The sequence below is a fragment of the Stegostoma tigrinum genome, chromosome 32 (genome assembly GCF_030684315.1).
Source record: "Stegostoma tigrinum isolate sSteTig4 chromosome 32, sSteTig4.hap1, whole genome shotgun sequence".
Lineage (NCBI taxonomy): Eukaryota > Metazoa > Chordata > Chondrichthyes > Orectolobiformes > Stegostomatidae > Stegostoma > Stegostoma tigrinum.
This window is the reverse complement of record NC_081385.1, coordinates 37,651,622-37,678,483: the sequence shown is the minus strand read 5'-3', so window position 1 is coordinate 37,678,483 and position 26,862 is coordinate 37,651,622. Positions and strand designations below refer to the sequence as shown.

Here is a 26,862-nt window from a genome sequence, read left to right as displayed (position 1 = left end):
ATCTGCAGCAAGTGTTGCTGTTTGAGGAGCTCTGGCTCAGAACTGATGAGCTGGAATCCAAACTCCAAACACTGCGGCACATCTGGGAAGGGGAGAAATACCTGGATACTGTGCTCCAGGAGGCAGTCACAGCTGGTAGATTAACTGGTGTTAATTCGATCAGCGGCCAGGGGCAGCAGTGTGTGACTGCGAGTGAGGCAGGTAGAGGGACCCTGCAGACAGAAACACAGGAGCCGCAGCCCTTGACATTCTCCCACAGGTATAAGGCACTTGCTCCCTGCCTGGATGAGGAATAGGGCTGTAGGAAAGATGAGTCGACTGAGCATGGCACCATGGTTCAGGAGGCCATTCAAGAGGGAAGAGCTAAAGGACAGATTGTAGTTGTAGGGGATTCCATCATCAAGGGAATAGACTGTATCCTCTGTGAGCAGGATAGAGAATCCTGCATGGTGTGTTGCCTGCCCGGTGCCAGGGTGCAAAAGATCTCTGACCGGCTTGAGAGGACACTGGAGAAGGAGGGGGAGGATCCATTTGTTGTGGTCCATGTAGGTACCAACAACATAGGCAGGACTAGGGAAAAATACCTGTTTCAGGATTATGTAAAGCTAGGAACAAAATTTAAAAAAAGGTCTTCAAGAATCATAATCTCTGGATTGCTGCCCAAACCACGTGCAAATTGGCATAGGGAGGCGAGGATCAGGGAGGTAAACACATGGCTAAAATAGTGGTGGGGGAAAGAGGGTTTCCTTTTCATGGGGCACTGGCATCAGTTCTGGAACAGGAGGGATCTATACCGTTGGGATGGACTCCACCGGAACAGGACCGGGTCCAGTGTTCTGGCAAAAACGGTATATAGGGTGGTCAATAGGACTTTAAACTAGTAAGTAGGGGGGGAAGGGAGAAATGAGCGTAGACCATAAGACCATAAGACATAGGAGTGGAAGTAAGGCCGTCTGGCCCATCAAGTCCACGCTGCCATTTAAATCATGGCTGATGGGCATTTCAACTCCACTCCCTGCACTCTCCCTGCAGCCCTTGATTCCTTCTGAGATCAAGAATTTGTCGATCTCTGCCTTGAAGGCATCCAACTTCCCGGCCTCCACTGCACTCCGTGGCAATGAATTCCACAAGCCCACCACTCTCTGGCTGAAGAAATGTCATCTCATTTCAGTTTTAAATTTACCCCCACTAATTTTAAGGCTGTGCCCACGGGTCCTAGTCTCCCTGCCTAACGGAAACAACTTCCTAGCTTCCACCCCTTCTAAACCATATATTATCTTGTAAGTTTCTGTTAGATCTCCCCTCAACCTTCTAAACTGTAATGAGTACAATCCCAGGATCCTTAGCCGTTCATCATACGTTAAACCTACCATTCCAGGGATCATCCATGTGAATCTCCGCTGGACATGCTCCAGGACTAATATGTCCTTCCTGTGGGGCCCAAAATTGGACACAGTCTTCTAAATGGGGCCTAACTAGAGCTTTATAAAGCCTCAGAAGCACATCGCTGCTTTTATATTCCAACCCTCTTGAGATAAATGACAACATTACATTCACTTTCTTAATTACAGACTCTACCTGCAAGTTAACCTTTAGAGAATCCTGGACCAACACTCCCAGATCCCTTTGTACTTCTGCTTTACGAATTTTCTCACCATTTAGAAAACAGTCCATGCCTGTATTCTTTTTTCCAAAGTGCAAAACCTCACATTTACTCACATTGAATTTCATTAGCCATTTCCTGGACCAATCTCCTAAACTGTCAAAATCTTTCTGCAGCTTCCCCACCTCTTCAGTACTACCTGCCTGTCCGCCTATCTTTGTATCATCGGCAAACTTCACCAGAATAACCCCAGTCCCTTCATCCAAGTTATTAATGTATAAGCTTGGCCCCAACACTGAACCCTCTGGGACACCACTGATCACTGGTTGCCATTCTGAAAAAGAGCCTTTTATCCCAACTCTCTGCCTTCTGTCAGACAGCCAATCCTCAATCCAAGCCAGTAGCTCACCTCGAACACCATGGGCCCTCACCTTGCTCAGCAGCCTCCCATGAGGCACCGTATCAAAGGCCTTTTGGAAGTCTAGATAGATAACAACTACTGGGTTTCCCTGGTCTAACATACTTGTTACCTTCAAAGAATTCTAACAGGTTTGTCAGGCACGACTTCCCCTTACTAAAACCATGCTGACTTGTTCTAATCTGACCCTGCACTTCCAGGAATTTAGAAATCTCATCCTTGACAATGGATTCTAGAATTTTACCAACTACCGAGGTTAGGCTAATTGGCCTATAATTTTCCATCTTTTGCCTTGGTCCTTTCTTAAACAAGGGGGTTACAACAGCAATTTTCCAATCATCTGGGACTTTCCCTGACTCCAGTGACTTTTGAAAGATCACGACCAAAGCCTCCGCTATTTCCTCAGCCACCTCCCTCAGAACTCTAGGATGTAGCCAATCGGGGCTAGGAGATTTATCAATTTTTAGACCTTTTAGCTTTTCTAGCACTTTCTCTTTTGTAATGCCTACTGTACTCAACTCTGTCCCCTGACTCTCCCTAATTGTTGGCATACTACTCATGTCTTCCACTGTGAAGACTGACGCAAAGTACTTATGAAGTTCTTCAGCTATTTCCTTATCTCCCATCACTAGCCTTCCAGCATCAATTTGGAGCGGCCCAATATCTACTTTTGCCCCTCGTTTGTTTCTTATATATTGGAAAAAGCTTTTACTATCATTTCTAATATTACTAGCTAGCCTACCTTCATATTTGATCCTCTCCTTCCTTATTGCTCTCTTTGTTATCGTCTGTTTGTTTTTGTAGCCTTCCCAGTCTTCTGATTTCCCAGTGCTCTTGGACACTTTATAGGCTATCTCTTTGTCTTTGATATATTTCCTGACTTCCTTTGTCAGCCATGGCTGTCTAATCCCACCATGGATAATCTTTCTTTTCTTTGGGATGAACCTCTGTACTGTGTCCTCGATTACACCCAGAAACTCCTGCCAATGTTGGTCTACTGTCTTCCCCGCTAGGCTCTGCGTCCAGTCAATTTTTGTCAATTCCTCTCTCATGCCCCTGTAATTACCTTTATTTAGGTAGAGGGAGAATAACAATTAAAGCAAAGCAGCAGGTTCACAGGTGACGAGGAAGCTTCAACTCCATTAAAAAGTAGGATAAAAGTTAAAGGGAAGGAGAACTCAAGTTATAGAGGTGATAGGACCCAAAAAGAAAATGCAAAAACTGGCATAAGGGCACTTTATCTGAATGCTCGGACCATTTGAAACAAGGTGGATGAGTTGACGGCACAAATCATGGCAAATAGGTGTGATTTCGTGACCATTACAGAGACATTGTTACAGGATGGTCATGTCTGGGAGTTAAATATCTAGGGCTATCAAACTGTTCGGAAGGACAGACAGGGTGGCGTCCCTCTGATTTTTTAGGATGATATCAGGGCGGTAGTGAGAGATGATACAGGTTCTACCGAACAAAATGGTGAATCCATTTGGGTGGAAATTAAGAATAGCAGGGAGAAGATGTCATTGTTAGGTGTGGTCTATAGGCCACCAAATAATGACATCATGGTGGGGCGGACAATAAACATAGAAGTAGCTCATGCATGTAAAAATGGTACAGCAATTATCATGGGGGATTTTAATCTACATATCGATTGGTCAAACCAGGTCAGTCATGGCAGCCTTATGGAGGGGTTCATAGAATGCATCCCCGATAATTTCCTTGAACAATATGTAATGAATCCTACGAGGGAGGAAGCTATCCTAGATCTGGTCCTGTGTAATCAGACAGGAATGATTAATGATCTCACAGTGAGGGATCCTATCGGAAGGAGCGATCACAGTTTGGTTGAATTTAAAATACAGATGGAGTGTGAGGAGGTTAAATTCAGTACCCATGTCCTGTGCTTAAACAAAGGAGACGATGAAGGAATGAGGTAGGAGTTAGCTAAGGTAGAATGGGAGCAAAAACTTTATGGTGGGTCAATTGAAAAACAGTGGAGGACTTTCAAAACAATTTTTCACAGTGCTCAGCAGAAGCATATTCCAGTGATAAGGAAGAACTGTAGGAAGAGAGACAGCCAACCATGGATGCCTAAGGAAATAAAGGAAAATATCAGATTGAAAAAAGTCACATACAAAAAAGCAAAGAGTAGTGGGGAGCTAGTAGACTGGGAAATCTTTAAAGGCTAACAGAAAGCTACAAAAAAAAGTTACAAAGAAAAGTGAGCTAGATTATGAGAGTAAACTAGCTCAGAATATCAAAACAGGCGGCAAAAGTTTCTATAAATATGTAAATCATAAAAATATAGCGAAGGTAAACATTGGTGCTTCAGGAGGATGAGAGGCCCATTTAATAACTGGGAATGAGGAAATAGCCAAGACATTATGCAGTTTTTTCGTGTCGGTCTTCACAGTGGAAGACACAAATAACATGCCGAAAACTAATGGCAAGGAAGTGCCATTATAGCAGATGAGGAGCTAGAAACTATCATTATCACCAAGAAGGCAATGCTGAGTAAGCTAATGGGGCTAAAGGTAGACAAGTCTCCTGGCCCTGATGAAATGCATCCCAGGGTACTAAAAGAAGTGATGGGGGAAATAGCAAATACACTAGTAATTATTCACCAAAATTCACTGGACTCTGAGGTGATTCCCGCAGATTGAAAAATAGCCAATGTGATGCCACTGTTTAAAAAAGGAAGTAGACAAAAAGCAGGTAATTATAGGCCAGTTAGCTTAACTTTGGTAGTGGGGAAAATGCTTGAATCTATCATTAACGAAGAAATAGCAAGACATCTGGATATAAATTGTCCCATTGGGAGCACCCAGCATGGGTTCATGAAGGTTAGGTCATGTTTAACTAATTTGGTGGAATTCTTTGAGGACATTACTTGCATGGTGGGCAATGGGGAACCTGTGGATGTGGTGTATCTGGATTTCCAGAAGGCATTTGACAAGGTGCCATACCAAAGACTGCTACATAAGATAAAGCTGCATGGTATTACAGGTAATGTGTTAGCATGGATAGAGGATTGGTTGACCAGTAGAAAGCAAAGGGTAGGGGGTAAATGGGTGTTTTTCTGGTTGGCAGTCAGTTGCTAGTGGTGTACCTCAGGGATCAGTGTTGGGACCTCAATTGTTTACAATTTACACAGATGATTTTGAGTTGGGGACTCAGTGTGGTGTGTCAAAATTTGCAGATGACGCTAAGATAAGTGATAGAGCAAAATGTGAAGAAGACACTGAAAATCTGCAGAGGGATATAGATAGTCTAAGTGAGTGGGGAAAGATCTGGCAGATGGAGTACAATGTGATAAGTGTGAGGTCATCCGTTTTGGTAGGAATAACAGCAAAATGGACTAATTTTTAAATGGTAAAAAATTGCAGCATGATGCTGTGCAGAGGGACTTGTGTGTCCTTGTGCATGAACCGCTGAAAGTAGGATTGCAGGTGCAGCAGGTAATTAAAAAGTCAAATGGAATTTTGTCTGCCATTGCTAGAGGGATGGAGTTTAAAAACAGGGAGTCTATGCTGCAGCTGTATAGGTTCCTGGTGAGGCCACACCTGGAGTACTGTGTGCAGTTTTGGTCTCCTTACTTGAGAAGGGATATATTAGCACTGGACGGGGTGCAGAGGAGATTCACTCAATTGATTCCAGAGTTGAGAGGGTTGGATTATGAAGAGAAACTGAGTAGACTGCGATTATAGTCATTGGAGTTCAGAAGAATGAGGGGAGATCTTAAAGAAACATATAAGATTATGAAGGGCATAGATAAAGCGGAGACAGGGAGGTTGTTTCCGCTCGCAGGTGAAACTAGGACTAGAGGGCATAGCCTCAAAGTAAAGGGAAGCAGATGTACGACTGAGATCAGGAGGAACTTCTTCACCCAAAGGGTTGTGAATTTGTGGAATTCCCTGCCCAGTGAAGCGGTTAAAACTACGTCGCTGAATGTTTTTAAGGCAAGGCTAGATATATTTTTGAACAGTAAAGGAATTAAGGGTTATGGTGAGTGGGTGGGTAAGTGGAGCTGGGTCTCAAAAAGATCAGCCATGATCTTATTAAATGGTGGGGCAGGCTCGAGGGGCCGGATGGCCTGCTCCTGCTCCGAGTTCTTATGTTCTTATGATTTCAAATAAAGCTGTTGGACTATATCCTGGTTTTGTGTAACTTGCGATTATGACATTATTAAGCTCACTGGCCTTTCGTTTTCAGCAATATTCCCAGAAAGATGACAAGACAAGACAGCAGTTCATAAAACATTCAATGTTCTCAGCTGTATCAATTGGAACATAGAGAACAAGAGCAATGAAATGATATTAAATTTGATACCTGTTCAACATCACTTGGAGTATTGTGACCAGTGGAGGAACATTATAGGAAAGATGAACATGCATTGAAGAGAGTGTTGAAGTGATTCACTAGAATGATTCTAAGAATGAGAAAGGTGGATGTCAGGGTGAGAGGGTGTGTTAGAGTGTGTGTGGTAGGCTGGAGGGTAAGTGTGAAAGGGTGGGAGTTTGTGAGTGAGTTTGTGCATGAGGAGGAGATTGGGTATGAAGGAGGGTGTGAGGGTGAGAGGGTGTGAGTGAGGGTGACAGGATGTGTGAGAGAGTTTGAGGGAGGGTGTGGGTATGGGAGGGTTTGAGGGAGGATATGAGGGTGAGTGAGTGTGTGAGGGTGAGTATGTGAGAGGGGCTGGAAGGGTGTGAAAGTAAGAGTGTGTGAGGGAGGGTGTGGGGTGTGTGCACACCTACTTTGAGGATAAATACCAGCTTGCTCACCATATGATCAGTCCCTTCTCTGGCAGCAATAATTCCTCAAAGACTGAGAATACTCACCGACCAGTGAGAAAACAGCTTTGGCTATCCCCTCGGCGAATTCCACCCGCTCAAAGCACAGTCGGGATGATTTTTTCTTCTTCAGTAAGAATTTGAGTGGATACTTTACAGACCACCAGAGTCCAAAGAGCAGGAAGAAGCTGCCCGGCAGAGCATGTCCTTTGAAATTTGCCATGAGTTGATTTGGACTCAAACCCTGTGTAGACAGATTTTCCATTAAATTGCTGGCTGCGAGAGTCCAGGCCCACATTAATCTTGCATCATATGCAGCATTGGGATTAACCATTGCTAACAACAACTTCCAATTTACATAGTATCTTTAATGTACTAACGTAATAATAACGTACCTCCCAGGAATATCATCAAGCAAAGATTTTTCACTGAGCTACATATTGGGATAAGTGACCAACAAAATAGACTTTTAAGAACATCATAAAAGAAGTGAGGTTTAAGGAGGGAATTCTAGAATTTAGGTCACAGGGAGCCGATGGCACGGCAACCAATGGAAGAGCGATTAATATCTAGGGTATTCATTTCGGGAAAATTAGAGGAGATCATGAAGGTGACTGCAGCTAGTGGAAATCACAGAGATCCAGATGGTTGAGATTGTGAAGGGATTTGGAAAGAAGATGGGAATTTTAAAATCAAGCAATAGTTAATCTGGAAGCCATTAAGTTAGAGAAAGTTCTGTTTCTTGCTCAACAGATGCTGTCAGATCTACTCAGTTTCTCCAGTACTCTCTGTGCTTGCTTCAGATTTCCAGTATTTGTAGCATTTTGCTCTTGATGAATAGTTATATTTGACTCTTTCTTCCAGCTCTGTAAACACTGTGGAAGCAAAGTACCTGGGGCCAAGCTGTTCAATCAACTAGCCATTCAAGTTAAATTAAATATTTATCTTTTGCCCTTAGAGATATAATTTGCCCTTGGGTTGTACCAAATACTCCTTTGAATGATTTCTATATACATTTATCTATATACTTCTCAATTAATTGTTCAGTTTGGTTACTCCATTCAGTTACCATCTCAGGCTTTTAAAATTAGTCTCACTTAACTTTAAAGCCTGGTTTTGTCAATCTCTCACTTTTCCCTCTCAAACTTAAAATCAACTTTAATATTATGGTCACTATTCACAAAATGTTCCCCTATCATCCAGGCATTTGCTAATTCTAGTTGGTTACTTGAAATTAGATTCAACTTGATGCACACCATCATAAGTTTGCTTTATTCTAGGAAACAATTCCAAATATATTCTATAAATTAATTGCCTTGATTACTTTTGTTTCTTTCAGTTTATGTGAAAATTAAAGTCTTTATACTTTTACTTAATACTTTACTTTTTAGTCGATGTTTTCCAGATTTCCCTAATGAATGAACTCTCCTGACTTCATTGACATATCCACCTTGGAGGTGTGCAGTCAAGAAGGAAATATGGAGATTACAGAGCTAGAGCTAACATGTTCCAATTAAAAAAAAAGATGGAATGATCAAATGTAAACCCGGATATCAAGGGATACACATCACTGAATTGAGAGAAGTAAAGGGAGGCTTATGGCACATAGCAGGTGCTCAAAATGGCAGAAGCCCTAGAGGAATATAGAATGTGCAAGAGGCAACTTAGAAGGGAGTTCAGGAGAGTAAAAAGGGGACATGAAAGGATTCTGGCAGTTAAAATAAAACCAAATCATAACATGTTTTTAACAGGTACAATAAGGGTAAAAGGAGAATGAGGGAACGTGTAGGGTCCATTAAGGACCAGAGTGCTAATTTGTGTGTGGAGCCGAGGATGTAGGTAGGGTTCTAAATAGAACATAGAACATTACAGCACAGTACAGGCCCTCGACGTTGTGCTGACCTGTCACACCGATCTCAAGCCCATCTAACCTACACTATTCCATGTATGTCCATATGCCTGTCCAATGAAGACTTAAATGTACCTAAAGTTGGCGAATCTACTACCGTTGCAGGCAAAGCGTTCCATTCCCTTACTACTCTCTGAGTAAAGAAACTACCTCTGACATCTGTCCTATATCTTTCACCCCTCAATTTAAAGCTATGCCCCCTCGTGCTCGCCGTCACCATCCTGGGAAAATGGCTCTCCCTATCCACCCTATCTAACCTTCTGATTATTTTATATGTGTCAATTAAGTCACCTCTCAACCTTCTTCTCTCTAATGAAAACAGCCTCAAGTCCCTCAGCCTTTCCTCGTAAGACCTTCCCTCCATACCAGGCAACATCCTAGTAAATCTCCTCTGCACCCTTTCCAAAGCTTCCACATCCTTCTTATAATGCGGTGACCAGAACTGTACACAATACTCCAAGTGCGGCCGCACCAGAGTTTTGTACAGCTTCACCCTAACCTCATGGTTCCGGAACTCGATCCCTCTATTAATAAAAGCGAAAACACTATATGCCTTCTTAACAGCCCTGTCAACCTGGGTGGCAACTTTCAATGATCTGTGTACATGGACACCAAGATCTCTCTGCTCATCTACACCACCAAAAATCTTACCATTAGCCCAGTACTTTGCCTTCCGGCTACTCCTACCAAAGTGCATCACCTCACACTTGTCCGCATTAAACTCCATTTGCCACCTCTCAGCCCAGCTCTGCAGCTTACCTATGTCTCTCTGCAACCTACAACATCCTTCATCACTATCCACAACTCCACCGACTTTAGTGTCGTCTGCAAATTTACTAACCCATCCTTCTACACCCTCATCCAGGTCATTTATAAAAATGACAAACAGCAGTGGACCTAACACCAACCCTTGCGGCACACCACCAGTAACTGGTCTCCAGGATGAACATTTCCCATCAACCACCACCCTCTGTCTTCTTTCAGCAAGCCAATTTCCGATCCAAACTGCTACATCTCCCACAATTCCATTCCTCCGCATTTTGTACAATAGCCTATTGTGGGGAACCTTATCGAACACCTTGCTGAAATCCATATACACCACATCAACCGGTTTACTCTCATCTACCTGTTTGGTCACCTTCTCAAAGAACTCAATAAGGTTTGTGAAGCACGACCTTCCCTTCACAAAACCATGCTGACTATCCCTAATCAATTTATTCTTTTCTAGATGATTATAAATCCTATCCCTCATAACCTTTTCTAACACTTAACCAACAATCCACACTATGATTATTTTTTGTTGGTGTTCGCTCGTGAGAGGGACAATAGATAGGTAGAAACCAGGGAGATGGCCTGTAAAACAATTAAAGAGATTAGCATATGCCGATAGGAGGTTCTGAGTGCTCTGGCAGACTTAAAACTAGATAAATCTCTAGAGCTGGTTGAAATTAAAATTAAAATTAAAATTAAAATTAAAATCGCCTCTTATAGGAAGGATATGCAAGCATTGGAAAGGGTGCAGAGGAGATTTAGTAGGATGTTGCCTTGTATGGATGGAAGGTCTTCTGAGGAAAGGCTGAGGGACTTGAGGCTGTTTTCGTTTGAGAGAAGAAGGTTAAGAGGTGACGTAATACAGACATACAAGAGGAATAGATAGGGTGGACAGTGAGAGCCTTTTTCCTCGAACAGAGATGGCTGGCACAAGGGGACATAGCTTTAAATTGAGGAGTGATACATATCGGACAGATGTCAGAGGTAGGTTCTTTACTCAGAGAGTAGTAAGGGCGTGGAATGCCCTGCTGGCAACAGTAGTAGACTCACCAAGTTTAAGGGCATTTAAATGGTCATTGGATAAACATATGGATGATAACGGAATAGTGTAGGTTAGATGGGCTTCAGTTTGGTTTCACAGGCCAGCGCAACATTGAGGGCTGAAGGGCTGCAGTGTACTATGTTCTATGTTCTAAATGTGCCCCATGTTACTTGAGTGAGGCAAAGGAGGAAATAGTAAGGACATTTCCAAAGATTTTCAATTCCCATCTGGCCACAAGAGAGGTGCTGGAGGACAGCCAATGTGAAACCATTATTTAAGAATGGAGCAAGGGATAAACCAGGAAACTACAGGCCGATCAGTCTAACTTCTGTGGTGGAGTAGCTATTGGAATGAATTCTGAGGGACAAAATTAATCTGCATTTGGAGAGGAAGTGATTTATCAAGCACATTCAGTATGGTTTTCTTAAGGGGATCTCATATCTGACCAACTTGATGACTAACTCGAAGAGGTGACCAGGTGTGTAAATGAGGGCAATGCTCTTGAAATAGTCTACTTGGATTTCAGCAAGGCTTTTGTTAAGGTAAGGTAAAAGCCCATGAGATCCAATGAAATTTGGCAAATTGCATCCACAATTAGCCGAGCGGCTGGAAGTAGAGATGATAGTTGAAAGATTTTTCTGACTGGAGGACTGTGTGCACTGGAGTCCCACATGGGTCAGTGTTGGGGTCCTTGCTGTTTATCATCAAAGACTTCAATGTTAGAGGGCTGATCAATAAGTTCACAGGTGATACAAAAATTGGTGGGGTGGTAAATAGCGGTGAAGATAGTCTTAGATTACAGGAGGATGTAGGCGGGGTAGTCAGATGGGATGATCAGTGGCAAATGGAATTCATTCTTGATAAATGTAAGGTGATACACTTGGGAAGGACAAACACAGGCAAGGGAATACATGATGAATGATTGGACTCCGGGAAGGATCAGAGGGACCTTGCTATGCATGTACACCAATCCTTTAAGGTACCGGGAAAGGTGGATAAAATGGTTAAAAAAGCATATGGTATATTTCCCTTTATTATTTGAGGCACAGAGTTTAAGAGAAGGGAGAATACACTGGAGCTATATTAAATGTTGATTAGGCCATAGCTAGAGTATTGTGCATAATTCTGGAATCTACATTATAGGAGTGTAGTGATAGTTCTGGAGAAGGTTCAAAAGAGGTTTACCATGATGTTACTTAGGTTGGAGAGATTCACTTACAAAGAGAGATTGGACAGACTGCGATTGTTTTCCTTAGAGCAGAGGAGATTGAGAGGGAGCATGATTAAGATGTATAAAATTATGGGGGGCATAGACAGGGTAGACAGGAAGAAAAGTATTCCCCTTGATGGGGGTATCAATGACCAGAGGTCATAGATTCAAAATAATGGGCAGAAGGTTTTGAGGAGATGTGAAGAAAAACGGTTCCACCCAGAGGTTTATCAGTGTAATGAGAATGTTTTATCTGATATATGAATTTAGAATATCATTAATTGGATGTATCTATATGTTGTGGATTTTTTGGAATTAAAACGGTGCAAAGGAAATGAGACAGTTTGAACCAAGGAAAATGTTGCATTTGCAAAGAAGACAAGCTGTTTGACATGAGTCACTGAGTTGACAATATGTCTGATAAATCTCACGTGAACCTGTTTATGGGTATAATAAAGTTATTCTGTTTTTTGACCACTGTAAAAGTCTGAGATAATTTGCCTCGGGAGGAGTAGCCTTTGACCTCTATCTTTCTGTGAAAGCCATATCAAATTTTGAGAGGTGAAACCCACTGGAAGACCTTATCACCACAATAGGAAGGTTCCTACAGAAACCTAAGTTTAGCAGCTTTAACAGATCCCAAAAGAGACCCAGAACCACCAGCTTGTGTGCAAAGAAACTTTACCTATGCAGTAATCTGTTCTTTTTTTCTCTGAATTTAACTGTTATTTGCCAAAGTATTCTTAAAATAGCACTTTTGTAGAATTTTTTTTATCATTTTCCGCAGAATTTGAGGTTGAGTGTTAGGTTTCAAGAAGGATAGTTGTACATATTTCCACAGTTTAAATCTTTTGTTAAAAATCTTTACAACTTTACTTGAGTAGCTTTTATTTGCATTAAGCTAGTTTGTATTTGTTTTATACATATTTGGAAGTTTTTAAATTCAAACTGTTGTAGCTCGTGCAGCAAAGAATAAGGAAATGAGTTTTAAAAATTACACAAAGAGCTGTGGATGTTGGAAATATAGGTCTGACTGCATCTGTACAGAGTGAATCAGAATTAATATTTCAAGTCCAGTGATTCTTTATGAGAACTGAAAATAGCTGGGAAAGGAGGAAGTGAGTGGGGCACAGGGAAATAGAGACAGAGAGAGAAAAAGACAAAGAGGTATGGACATAGTGGGAAGGGTAATGAATGTAGATGAGGGTGATCATGATCTTAAGCCTTGAATGAGGTAGGGTGATGTAAGGCAAATGATGAGCTGTTGTTCTTCAAATTTGCACTGAGCTTCGCTGGAGAACTGCAACAAGCCTGAGAAAGAAATGTTGGCATGGAACATGGTGGTGTTTTGAAGTGGCAGGCAACAGGGTCGCTTTTATAGACTGAGTGTCGGTGTTTAGATTAGATTAGATTCCCTACAGTGTGGAAACAGGCTGTTCAGCTCAACAAGTCCACACTGTCCCTTGAAGCATCCCACCCAGACCCATCCCCCTATAACCCACACACCCCTGACCACCACAGGATATTTAGCGAGGCTGATCCACCTAGCCTGCACATCTTTGGACTGTGGGAGGAAACACATGCAGATACAGGGAGAATGTGCAAACTCTGCACAGTCAGTCACCCAAGGCTGGGATCGAACCTGGGCCCCTGGCACTGTGAGGCTGCAGTGCTAACCACTGAGCCACCGTGCTGTTGCAAAGCAGTAACCCAGTCTGCATCTCCCCAATTTAGAGCAAACCACATAGCCAGCAGCAAATGCAGTAGACGGTTTCACTTGAAAGGCGTACATGGGCCCTTGGGTAGTGAAAGGGGAAGAAGTAAATGGGAAGTAAATTACACTTTCTGTAATTACATGGGGTATGAAGAGTTAGTGGGAACGGAAGGCAAGTGGCCTGGAGTCTGCTGGAGGGAATGGTCCCTTCAGAGTGCTATCAACATGGACAGGTGATTATGTGTCTGGTGGCGGTATCCTGGTAGAGGTAATGGAAATGGCAGCTGATGGTCATTTGAATGCTTGATGGGGTGGAAAGTGAGGACAGGGGACCCTATTGCTTTGTGGGAGGAAAGAGAAGGGGTGAGGGCTGAACTGCGGGACAGCCCTGTCAATCACAGTGGCAGGGAATCTTCATGCATTCATAGATTCATACAGTGCAGAAATGGCCCTTCAGCCCAAGAACATGCACCAACAATAACTACCACTAAACATGTGCAATTCCCAATTTTCTGCACTTGTTATGATATTGCAAGTGCTCATCCAAATATTTTCAACCTATGCCACAACTGATGAAAGCAAATGTTCTATTTGCCTTCCTAACTACCTTATTCACAAGGTCTGCTGCCTTCAAAGGTCTTTGAACAATTACCCAAAGATTCCTCTGTTTCTCTCAGCTACCCAATGACCTGCCATTCATTAAATACTCCCTCATCTTGCTTCTTCTTTCAAAGTGCACCATCTTGCACTTATCAGGTTGAAATATCACCTGCCACTGGTCTGCCCATTTGACCAACCTATCTATATCTTCCTGTAACATACAACCATCTTCTTCACTACTAACCACTCTGCCATTCTTGGCGTCATCTGCAAATTTGGTCGACATTCCTCTCATATTTTCATCTCTATCATTTATGTATATAACAAACAGTAATCCTTGTGGTACAGCACTGGGCACCACCCTCCAGTCACGCAAACAACCTACTACCACTGCCCTTTGTCTCCTGTTACCAAGCCAGTTTCTGAACCATCTCACTAAGTTTCCCTCAATTCCGTGTGCTTTAACATTCTCAATCAATTTGCCATGTTGTCAAAAGCTTTTCTGAAATCCATATAAACTACATTAACTGAACTTTTCTGATCCACACACTTGATCACGTGTTCAAAAAATTCTAGCAAATTTATTGGGCATGACCTCCCTCTGACAAAGCAATGCTGATTGTCCCTAATTAGCCCATGTCTTTCCAAGTGGGTATTGAGTTGCTCCTTTAGAAGAGACTCACTGGTCTGTAATTTCCTGGTTCATCTCTACCACCCCTGTTAAAAAGTGGAACCACATCAACCACCCCCCAGTCCTCTCACACTTCCTTGAGGCCAGAGGGGAAATAAAAATGCGTGCCAGATCTCCTGCAATTTCCTGCCTTGCCTCCCACTGCAGCCTGGGATGCAGTCCATCCAGATCAGGGGACTTGTCTGTTTTTAAGCCTGACGGAGTGTCCAATACCTCTCCACTATGTCAAACTGCGTAAGTTCCTCACAGTCCCTCTTCCTGAATTCCATATCTAGGTTCTCCTTTTCCTGAGCGAAGACTGAAGAGAAGTATTTGTTCAACATCCTTCTAATATCTAGCAACATTACACATAGGGTGAGCCCATGATTCCCTTTGGACCCACACTTTTCCTGGTTAACCTCTTCCCTTTAATGAATTTATAAAATATTCCGAGATTCTCCGTAATCCTGTATGTGAGACCTTTCTTGCACCCTTTTTGCTCCTCTAATTGTTTTCTTAAGTTTCCTCCTGCTCTTCTTGTATTCCTTCTGGTGCCATAGCTGAATTGCTGCCTTTGGACTTTCTAAAAGCCCTACGCTTCTTCCTCATCTGGCCCTGAATTGTCCAAGACATCCAGGGTCCTGTGAACTTATTGCTCCCACATTTCCCTGTAAATGGTACAGGGCCTATATTCTCTCCAGCTCCTTTTTGAATGCCCCCACTGTTCCTTGGTTGAGGGAAACGGTAGACATTTCTGATGCCTCGCCTGTAGAAGATGGCATTACCAGAACAGGTGCAACAGAGATGGAGGTGAAGGTGAGGCCAGGATGAAACATAGAAATGAAATTGACAATTTCTTTTCCTCAGAAACGAGAGACAGCAGAGTACCGATGATGTCATTGATATACCAGAGAAAGAATTGTTGGGAGAGACTCAAGTAGGGCTGGAACAAGGAATGTTCCATGTACCCCACTAAGACACAGGCAAGATAACAACCAAAGAGAAAGGGGTTAGTTCTCCATCTAACTCAGCTGTAACCATAGAACATAGAACACAGAACAGTGGAGCACAGTACAGGCCCTTTGGCCCACAATGTTGTGCTGAGCTATTATCCTACTAAGATCAAACTACCCTGCATACCCTACATTACACTATCAGCCATGTGCCCATCCAACAGTTGCTTAAAATTCTGTAATGTATCTGACTCCACTACCACTGCCAGCGACACATTCCATGCGCCCACCACTCTCTGTGTGAAGAACCTACCTCTGACATCTCCCCTATACCTTACACCAATCACTTTAAGATTATTCCCCCTCGTAATGGTCATTTCTGCCCTGGGAATAAGTCTCTGACTATCCACTCTATCTATGCTTCTCATTATCTTATACACCTCTATCAAGTCATCTCTCATCCTTCTTTGCTCAATGAAAAAAACCCTAGCTCCCTCAATTTTCCCTCATAAGACCTGCCCTCCAATCCAAACAGCATCCTGGTAAATCTCCTCAAAGCTTCCACATCCTTCCTATAAATGAGGTAACCAGAACTGAACACAATATTCCATGATAATAAAATGTGAGGCTGGATGAACACAGCAGGCCAAGCAGCATCTCAGGAGCACAAAAACTGATGTTTCGTGCCTAGACCCTTCATCAGAGAGGGGGATGGGGAGAGGGAACTGGAATAAATAGGGAGAGAGGGGGAGGCGGACCGAAGATGGAGAGTAAAGAAGATAGGTGGAGAGAGTATAGGTGGGGAGGTAGGGAGGGGATAGGTCAGTCCAGGGAAGACGGACAGGTCAAGGAGGTGGGATGAGGTTAGTAGGTAGCTGGGGGTGCAGCTTGGGGTGGGAGGAAGGGATTGGTGAGAGGAAGAACCGGTTAGGGAGGCAGAGACAGGTTGGACTGGTTTTGGGATGCAGTGGGTGGGGGGGAAGAGCTGGGCTGGTTGTGTGGTGCAGTCGGGGGAGGGGACGAACTGGGCTGGTTTAGGGATGCAGTAGGGGAAGGGGAGATTTTGAAACTGGTGAAGTCCACATTGATACCATATGGCTGCAGGGTTCCCAGGCGGAATATGAGTTGCTGTTCCTGCAACCTTCGGGCGGCATCATTGTGGCAGTGCAGGAGGCCCATGATGGACATGTCATCAAGAGAATGGGAGGGGGAGTGGAAATGGTTTGCGACTGGGAGGTGCAGTTGTTTGTTGCGAACTGAGCGGAGGTGTTCTGCAAAGCGGTCCCCAAGCCTCCGCTTGGTTTCCCCAATGTAGAGGAAGCCGCACCGGGTACAGTGGATGCAGTATACCACATTGACAGATGTGCAGGTGAACCTCTGCTTAATGTGGAATGTCATCTTGGGGCCTGGGATAGGGGTGAGGGAGGAGGTGTGGGGACAAGTGTAGCATTTCCTGCGGTTGCAGGGGAAGGTGCCGGGTGTGGTGGGGTTGGAGGGCAGTGTGGAGCGAACAAGGGAGTCACGGAGAGAGTGGTCTCTCCGGAAAGCAGACAGGGGAGGGGATGGAAAAATGTCTTGGGTGGTGGGGTCGGATTGTAAATGGCGGAAGTGTCGGAGGATGATGCGTTGTATCCGGAGGTTGGTAGGGTGGTGTGAGAGAACGAGGGGGATCCTCTTAGGGCGGTTGTGGCGGGGGCGGGGTGTGAGGGATGTGTTGCGGGAAATACGGGAGACGCGGTCAAGGGCGTTCTCGATCACTGTGGGGGGAAAGTTGCGGTCCTTAAAGAACTTGGACATCTGGCAGCCCTCCACTCCCTCTGCTCCAACCCCAACCTCACCATCAAACCCGCAGACAAGGGTGGCGCAGTGGTAGTATGGCGCACTGACCTCTACATCGCCGAGGCCAGACGCCAACTCTCCGACACCACCTCCTACCGCCTCCTCGATCATGACCCCACACCCGAGCACCAAACCATCATCTCCAACACCATTCACGACCTCATCACCTCAGGGGACCTCCCACCCACAGCCTCCAACCTCATTGTTCCCCAACCCCGCACGGCCCGTTTCTATCTCCTTCCCAAAATCCACAAACCTGCCTGCCCTGGTCGACCCATCGTCTCAGCCTGCTCCTGCCCCACCGAACTCATCTCCACCTATCTGGACTCCATTTTCTCCCCTTTGGTCCAGGAACTCCCCACCTACGTCCGTGACACCACCCACGCCCTCCACCTCCTCCAGGACTTCAAATTCCCTGGCCCCCAACACCTCATATTCACCATGGACGTCCAGTCCCTGTACACCTGCATTCCGCATGGAGATGGCCTCAAGGCCCTCCGCTTCTTCCTGTCCCGCAGGCCCGACCAGTCGCCCTCCACCGACACTCTCATCCGCCTAGCTGAACTCGTCCTCACACTCAACAACTTCTCTTTTGACTCCTCCCACTTCCTACAGACTAAGGGGGTGGCCATGGGCACCCGCATGGGCCCCAGCTATGCCTGCGTCTTTGTAGGTTACGTGGAACAGTCCCTCTTCCGCACCTACACAGGCCCCAAACCCCACCTCTTCCTCCGGTACATTGATGACTGTATCGGCGCCGCCTCTTGCTCCCCAGAGGAGCTCGAACAGTTCATCCACTTCACCAACACCTTCCACCCCAACCTTCAGTTCACCTGGGCCATCTCCAGCACATCCCTCACCTTCCTGGACCTCTCAGTCTCCATCTCAGGCAACCAGCTTGTAACTGATGTCCATTTCAAGCCCACCGACTCCCACAGCTACCTAGAATACACCTCCTCCCACCCACCTTCCTGCACAAATTCCATCCCCCATTCCCAATTCCTCCGCCTCCGCCGCATCTGCTCCCACGATAAGACATTCCACTCCCGCACATCCCAGATGTCCAAGTTCTTTAAGGACCGCAACTTTCCCCCCACAGTGATCGAGAATGCCCTTGACCGCGTCTCCCGTATTTCCCGCAACACATCCCTCACACCCCGCCCCCGCCACAACCGCCCCAAGAGGATCCCCCTCGTTCTCACACACCACCCTACCAACCTCCGGATACAACGCATCATCCTCCGACACTTCCGCCATTTACAATCCGACCCCACCACCCAAGACATTTTTCCATCCCCTCCCCTGTCTGCTTTCCGGAGAGACCACTCTCTCCGTGACTCCCTTGTTCGCTCCACACTGCCCTCCAACCCCACCACATCCGGCACCTTCCCCTGCAACCGCAGGAAATGCTACACTTGTCCCCACACCTCCTCCCTCACCCCTATCCCAGGCCCCAAGATGACATTCCACATTAAGCAGAGGTTCACCTGCACATCTGCCAATGTGGTATACTGCATCCACTGTACCCGGTGCGGCTTGCTCTACATTGGGGAAACCAAGCGGTGGCTTGGGGACCGCTTTGCAAAACACCTCCGCTCAGTTCGCAACAAACAACTGCACCTCCCAGTCGCAAACCATTTCCACTCCCCCTCCCATTCTCTAGATGACATGTCCATCATGGGCCTCCTGCAGTGCCACAATGATGCCACCCGAAGGTTGCAGGAACAGCAACTCATATTCCGCCTGGGAACCCTGCAGCCATATGGTATCAATGTGGACTTCACCAGTTTCAAAATCTCCCCTTCCCCTACTGCATCCCTAAACCAGCCTAGTTCGTCCCCTCCCCCGACTGCACCACACAACCAGCCCAGCTCTTCCCCCCCACCCACTGCATCCCAAAACCAGTCCAACCTGTCTCTGCCTCCCTAACCGGTTCTTCCTCTCACCCATCCCTTCCTCCCACCCCAAGCCGCACCCCCAGCTACCTACTAACCTCATCCCACCTCCTTGACCTGTCCGTCTTCCCTGGACTGACCTATCCCCTCCCTACCTCCCCACCTATACTCTCTCCACCTATCTTCTTTACTCTCCATCTTCAGTCCGCCTCCCCTCTCTCCCTATTTATTCCAGTTCCCTCTCCCCATCCCCCTCTCTGATGAAGGGTCTAGGCCCGAAACGTCAGCTTTTGTGCTCCTGAGATGCTGCTTGGCCTGCTGTGTTCATCCAGCCTCACATTTTATTATCTTGGAATTCTCCAGCATCTGCAGTTCCCATTATCTCTGATACAATATTCCATGTTTGGTCTAACTAAAGTTTTAAAGAGCTGCAGCATAACCTCACAGCTCTTAAACTCAATTCCCCTGCCAATGAAAGCCAACACATCATACGCTTTCTTTACAACCTTATCAACTTGGGTAGCAACTTTGAGGGATTTATGGATGTGAACCCCAAGATCCCTCTGTTCCTCCACATTGCCGAGAATCCTGCCGTTGACCCTGTCTTGTGCATTCAAATTTGACCTTCCAAAATGAATCACTTCAAATTTTACTGGGTCAAATTCCATCTGCCACTTCTTTGCCCAGTTCTGCATCTTGTCAATGTCCCATTGCAACTTACAACAGCTCTCCACACTATCCACAACTCCATGAACCTTCGTGTCATTGGCAAACTTACTAACCCACTCTTCCACTTCCTCATCCAAGTCATTTATAAAGATCACAAAGAGCAGAGGTCTCCGAACAGATCCCCACGGAACACCAATGGTCACCGAGCTCTAGGCTGAATACTTTCCATCTACTGCCACCCTCTGTCTTCTATTGGACAGCTAGTTTTGTATCCAGACATTTCCCTGAATCCCATGCATCCTTACTTTCTGAATGAGCCAACCATGGGGAACCTTATCAAACGCCTTGCTAACATCCATATACACCACATCCACTGCTCTACCTTCATCCATGTGTTTTGTCACATCCTCAAAGAATTCAATAAGGCTTGTGAGGAATGACCTGCCCCTCACAAAGCCATGCTGACTATCCCTAATCAAACTGCTTTTCCAAATAATCATAAATACTATCTCTCAGAATCCTCTCCAATAATTTGCCCACCACAGAAGTAAGGCTGGCCGGCCTGTAATTCCCAGGATTATCCCTATTCCCTTCCTTGAACAAGGACGTTTGTCATCCTCAAATCATCTGGTACTACTCCAGTGGATGATGAGAATGCAAAGATCATTGCCAACGACACAGCAATCTCTTCTCACATCTCCTGTAATAACTTTGGGTATACCCCGTCTGGCCCAGGGGACTTTATCTATCCTCATGTCTTTCCAAATTTCTAACACATCCTCCTTCCTAACATTAACCTGTTCGAGCATAACTGCCTGTTTTATGTTGTCCTCATAAATGTCAAGGTCCCGCTCATTGGTGAATACTAAAGCAAAGTATTCATTGAGGACCTCCTCTGACTCCACACATACATTCTCTCCACTATCCCTGATTGGCCCTACCCTCACTCTAGCCATCAACTTGTTCCTCACATAAGCATAGAACACCTTTGGGTTTTCCTTGATTCTACCTGCCAAGGGTTTTTCATACCCCCTTCCAGCTCTCCTAAGTCCATTCTTCAGTTCCTTTCTGGCTACTTTGTAGCCCTCTATAGCCCTGTCCGATCCCTGCTTCCTCCACTTGAGTAAGCTGTCTTCTTTCTCTTGACTAGATGTTCCACATGTCCTGTCATCCAAGGTTCCTACACCTTCCCATCCCTTCCTTGCCTCAATGGGACAAACCTTGTAGCAACTGCTCCCTAAATAAGCTCCACATTTCTGCCTGCTTTTCCCTGAGAACATCTGTTCCCAATTTATGCTCCACAGTTCTTGCATTATAATTCCTCCTCCCCCAATTAAATACTGTCTGTTCCTATTCCTCTCCATGACTATAGTAAAGCGCAGGGAGTTGTGATCACTGTCGCCAAAATGTTCTCCCACCGAGAGATCTGACACCTGGCCTGGTTCGTTGCCAAGCACCAAATCCAACATGGCCGCCCTTCTAGTTGGCCTATCTACATATGAATCAGAAACCCTTCCTGGACATGCCTGACAAAATCTGCTCCATCTAAACTATGTGCATTTAGGAGGTTCCAGTCTATATTCAGGAAGTTGAAGGCACCCATGATAACAACCCTATTACTTCTGCACGTTTCCACAATCTGAAGGGTCTAGGCCTGAAACTTCGGCTTTTGTGCTCCTAAGATGCTACTTGGCCTGCTGTGTTCATCCAGCTTCACACTTTATTATCTCTGTCTCCCAATCTGTTCCTCAGTGTCCCTGTTGCTACTGGGGGGGGGGGGGGGGGGGGGGGGTCTATAGAAACCTCCCGATAGAGTGACTGCTCCTTTTCTGTTTCAGACTTCTTCCCATTCTGACTCAGTGGAGAAACACTCCTCCACAACTTCCCTTTCTGCAGCTGTAATACCATCCCAGATTAGCAATGCCACTCCCCCACCTCTTTCACCTCCCTCCCTATTTCTTTTGAAACCTCTAAACCCCAGAACACCCAACAACCATTACTGCTCCTGTGTTATCGAAGTCTCCGTAATGGCCACAACACGGTAGTTCCAAGTACTGATCCATGTTCTCAGTTTGTCACCGGCATTCCTGACACTTTTTGCCTTAAGATAGACACACTTCAACCCATTGCACTGACTGCAACATTGCCCTATCAACTGTCTGTCCTTCCTCACAGGCTCTCTGCATGCTGTATCTGCCTGTACACCATCTTCTGATCTGTAGCTCCAATTCCCATCCCCCTGCCAAACTAGCTCAAACCCTCCCAAAGAGCTCTAGCAAACCTCCTGCCCAGGATATTGGTGCCCCTCCAGTTCAGGTGCAACCTGTCCTTCCTGTACGGATCCCACCTTCCCCAGAAGGTATCCCAATGACCCACATATCTAAAACCCTCCCTCCTACACCAGCTCTGTAGTCATGTGTTCAGTTGCATTTGGTCTCTATTCCTGGCCTCACTAGCCCATGGCACCGGTAGTAATCCTGAGATTACTACTCTGCTCGTCCTCCCTTTTAGCTTCCATTCTAACTTCCTATGCTCACTTTTCAGGTCCTCATCCCATTTCCTAGCTGTGTCACTCTCCCCCTTAAGAATCCTGCAGACTCAATCCGAGACATCCCCGACCCTGGCACTTGGGAGGCAACATACCATCTGGGAATCTTGCTCAGGACCACAGAATCTCCTGTCTGTTCCCCTAACCATTGATTTCCCGATCACTATCACTCTCCTATTCTCCCCCCTTCCCCTCCGAGCCACAGGGTCAGGCTCAGTGCCAGAGACCTGGCTGCTATGGTCACGTCCCCTACCAATAGTATCCAAAGTGGTTCCCACAGTTTCATAATTTCTATTTTGTTTTTGCTAGTTATGTTGGTTATCACTTCCTATTGTTTATTCTGAACATGGATACTAACACAATCACTGTTTACGATTGGTTCTTTTTTTTAATTTTATCTTTAGATTGTTAGGTTTAACTATTGCTCTTTCTAATCTCCTCCCTCTCTGTTGATTTAAAGTTCTTTCCACATATCTATCCTTCCTGTGTAAACCTTGATCCTGTTGAATGGGTGGAGTCCACTCCAATGGATACAGTTTCTTCCTGTGATCGTGTTCACTGTTTATATGAGAGTGTCAGTTATTAGTCTCCAGCTTTGTGGAAGACCTGATGTGCTATTTCAAGTTTGTTAAAAGCACAATATAATTTCCAGCAAGTTTAATAGCAATAGAAATGTTTTCATGTTTTTTATCCAAGTGAAAACTCTTAGGGACAGATACTGGGGCTCACCAAGCACTGAAACACAAGAAATAGGAGCAGAATTAGACCATTTAGCCCATTTAGCCTAGTGTGTTGATGGCTGATCTCGACGTTCAATTTCCTTTACCTGATTGTACAATATGGATTTTGATTTCCTGAGACTCTTCTCAATGGCTGACCCTTCAGCCAAGACCCCGTCATCATGTTTTTGGTTCCCAGCCAAGAGAATTATTTTCTCAGACCGAGACACAGGTCCTTTCTAAGATGGCGATGAAGGAATAGACAATAGACAATATGTGCAGGAGTAGGCCATTCGGCCCTTTAAGCCAGCACCATCATTCATTATGATAATGGCTGATCATCCACAATCAGTATCCTGTTCCTGTCTTATCCCCACAACCCTTGATTCCACTGTCTGTAAGTGCTCTATCCATCTCTTTCTTGAATAGGCAGCATCTGGGCTCCTGTGCCCAGGCTCCATCTGTTTCTTTCTCTTTTCTTTTTCTCATTTCTTTCTCATATTCTGTCTCTGTTTTTTGGCACAAGGTATGATGAAGATGTCTTTGCTGGGGTTCGAAGCATGGCGATGGTTGGTGAACTTGGAGTGGGACCTGGAGGACGGAGTAGAGGGGTATGGTGAGTCTGGAGCAGAACTCTGGAATTGGTGTGGAGGAAGCAGCTGGTGGAAGGATGAGCTTTTGGGCCCAGTATCAGCAGCTACATCAAAGGAGCTGGTGGCAGCTTCGACGTTGAGGTGGTTCCAGCTCAGCATCCAGCAGCCCAGGAATCCTTTGGGTGGCTTTTCCCAGGATTGGCACTGAGATTGGCCCTTGGAGCGACTTCCGTACAGTCTTGCGGCCTAGGATTCCAGCTGTCTGGTGGTACTTTCTTCTTGAGCCCAAGAGCCAGGATTTGAATTAAGGCGGACTTTGTCTTCATTATGTGTGATTTTTTTCTAACCTTCGCCTTCTGTTATTAATATAAGCAACATGGCATGGCGGCTTAAACACTTTTCACTTTTTCTTTGTAAAGTAATACAAGTGAAAATAAATGACTACTGTATTCTTCTGTACACTGTCAAGCTGCTAAGAATGGGATATTTCAGTGAAATCACCAGGAAGGTTAGAAAAAGATCACTCGGTTCCCCCCTCTAAGTCATTGATGTAGCTTGTAAATAAGCGATACCTCAGTATTAATTCTTGTGGCACAGCCATTGCAAAAAGGGCCTGGTTATTCCAACTGCAATATGTTGGCCAATCCTTAAACTATGCTAATACATTGTTTTCAATACATGAGCCCTCCTGCACATTACAAACCTTTGTGTGGAACCTGATTTCCTTTCTGAAAATTCAAATATGTTACATCTTTTGGCCCATCCTTTTCTAAGTCTGCTGGTCACATGTTCAACAAACAATATTAGATTAATCAAATATGATTTCCCTTCCATATGACTGTTTTGACAACCATATTTTGATTTTCCAAATTACCCGTTACTACTTTCTAAATGAACACGTCGTAACATTTTCCATCCTACTGAAGTAAGGCTAACTGACCCATAACTGCTTCTTCTCTGATCTGCAGGGTTATGTTTGCTGCTCCTAATGCATAGGATCATTCCAGAATCTTGGGAATTCCAGAAGAATAAGACTCAGAGATCCACTTTTTCAATTTCTCTGCAGTTGCCTTTTTAAAACAAAAATTTTAGGATGATAACTGGCCAATCAAGGAATCTCTTCATTTTTCCACTTCTTTCTCTTTACTAGCAGTGACTATCTTAGGTCCCTCAGTCTCATTAGAATTTCTCCTATTTCCAAACATGAAAGATTTGTTTAATGTTCTTGTCACTATTCCCCATCTGTTATAAAATAATGGCACGATATGGCCCCCTAATGTGCTGAAACACAGATTGTAATTTCTCCTGCCTCACCCTATGAAGTGCCCAGTTATTTTAGCTATTCTTTCCATTTTTGCATTCTTGGAGAAATGATTCAAATCTGTTTTTTTTGTGGTGATTTTCCTCTTTTTTATTTATTCCCTCTTCAACAACTTCTTTTGTCCTTTTCCAACTTTAAAACCCCTCCAAGTCCTTGTGTTTACTAATCTTTTAACTTAATACCATCCTTTCAATTTAATACCATCCTGAACGTTGCTACTTTGCCATGGCTGGACCACTTTCTCAGCGAAGTTATTAATCCCCAAGATATTTTCCTGAAAACTTTGAGTTATTTCTTTAAATGTTGGCTACATCTTTTAACCTATTTCTCAGTTGCCCTCAGTAAATGCGCCCCTCATACCTCTATTAGATGTTCAACTTAAGATCCCAGTTTCAGACTTCCCATATCTTTCTCATACTTAATCTGAAAAGAAACTTAAGACCCTTGACCTGAGAGGATCCTTCACTATAACTAACTCGACTGTGCATGCAGCTCTTGGGCTGAGTTCTCAGCAACACTTTCTCACCAAGAAGTCTCTTCCAATTACCTCACTGTATGAAAGCTGCATTGACTGAAGTTCGATTCTGCTCCCACCCCCACATGGTCTGTCTCAGTCTTAATACCTTAACTAGTTGCAAGAGCTATTGTTTAATTTGTTAATTAAAGCTATCTTTATCACATAATTAGTCACCTTTTGTACGTTTTACTTTATCTTCAATCATAATGAACATAAAAATTGTGCTTGTACTCACATACGCAACCCTCCCTGCTGCTGGCTGGCTGCTATGTTGTTGTCCCACAGCCAAAACTCAAAAGGTTTGAACTTGTTTCATGCCAAGTGTGTGTTTGCATTTCAGAACTTTTAAAATTACTTCCAAATTAATTCTTCATTTCCTTTACAAATCAAAACACCAATAGAATTGATGAACATAGTACAGAGTCTGAATCGTGAATGCTTTAGGTTCCTTGTTCTGTCCAGTTCAATAACCTTTAGTTCACATTCTAGTGTCTGAACCTGGGCAGCTACTGATAGACACGCACCGCAGACACACACTGTCGATACACATACTGCAAACTTACCAATATTTGAGTTTACTGAAGTACTGTGAAATGAAATGCTCGTTTCTTTTGATCTGTTAACTTCCTCACACGTCTCCAGGTCTTCCCTAGTTTCACAATAACAGGTGCAGGGTACACCTGTCTCCCAGGAAGGAGCTGTGTGTTACTTTGCCACTCCCTGAAGCCAGCCTGTTAGAACACTGCCACCATTTGGTCTAGGCTGGCATGACAGAATATTGGTCTTGAAGTGGAACTCCACCCAGTACATGCACACTCACTGACCCATAATGGCTTCCATCATCTAATCAAACCGGTTCTTTAAAAAAAATCAACAAAAAAAGTCCTCCACAATTGTATCCACTGCCCATGAAATGTTTTAGCAACACTCTGACAGGAAATTCTTCTCAGTGTCTCCTGTAAATTATTCATTTATAGAATCATCGAAACAGAAGAGACCTTTCAGCCCATTGTGCCTGTGCTCTGCTCTTTGTTTACCAATTAGTTCTTTCCTTTTCTCCACAGTCTTATATTTTTCTTCA

General features: G+C 44.6%; 1 protein-coding gene across 2 annotated transcripts in view; it reads right to left on the bottom strand.

The window, feature by feature from the left end:
• tmem45b (transmembrane protein 45B) overlaps window positions 1–26,501 on the bottom strand; it is a 53,512-nt gene extending 27,011 nt beyond the window's left edge. The window contains exons 1-2 of one of the 2 annotated variants that reach the window (XM_048562141.2): window positions 26,345–26,501; window positions 6,860–7,055 (exon numbers count right to left, since the gene is read on the bottom strand). In XM_048562141.2, coding sequence (XP_048418098.1) covers window positions 6,860–7,034 — 175 coding nt within the window. In that variant the 5' untranslated portion in view covers window positions 7,035–7,055; window positions 26,345–26,501. Of the gene's footprint in view, window positions 1–6,859; window positions 7,056–26,016; window positions 26,273–26,344 lie in introns of those variants that run through there. The other variant, XM_048562142.2, reaches the window with a different exon arrangement.
• Between the last annotated feature and the right edge of the window lie 361 nt (window positions 26,502–26,862).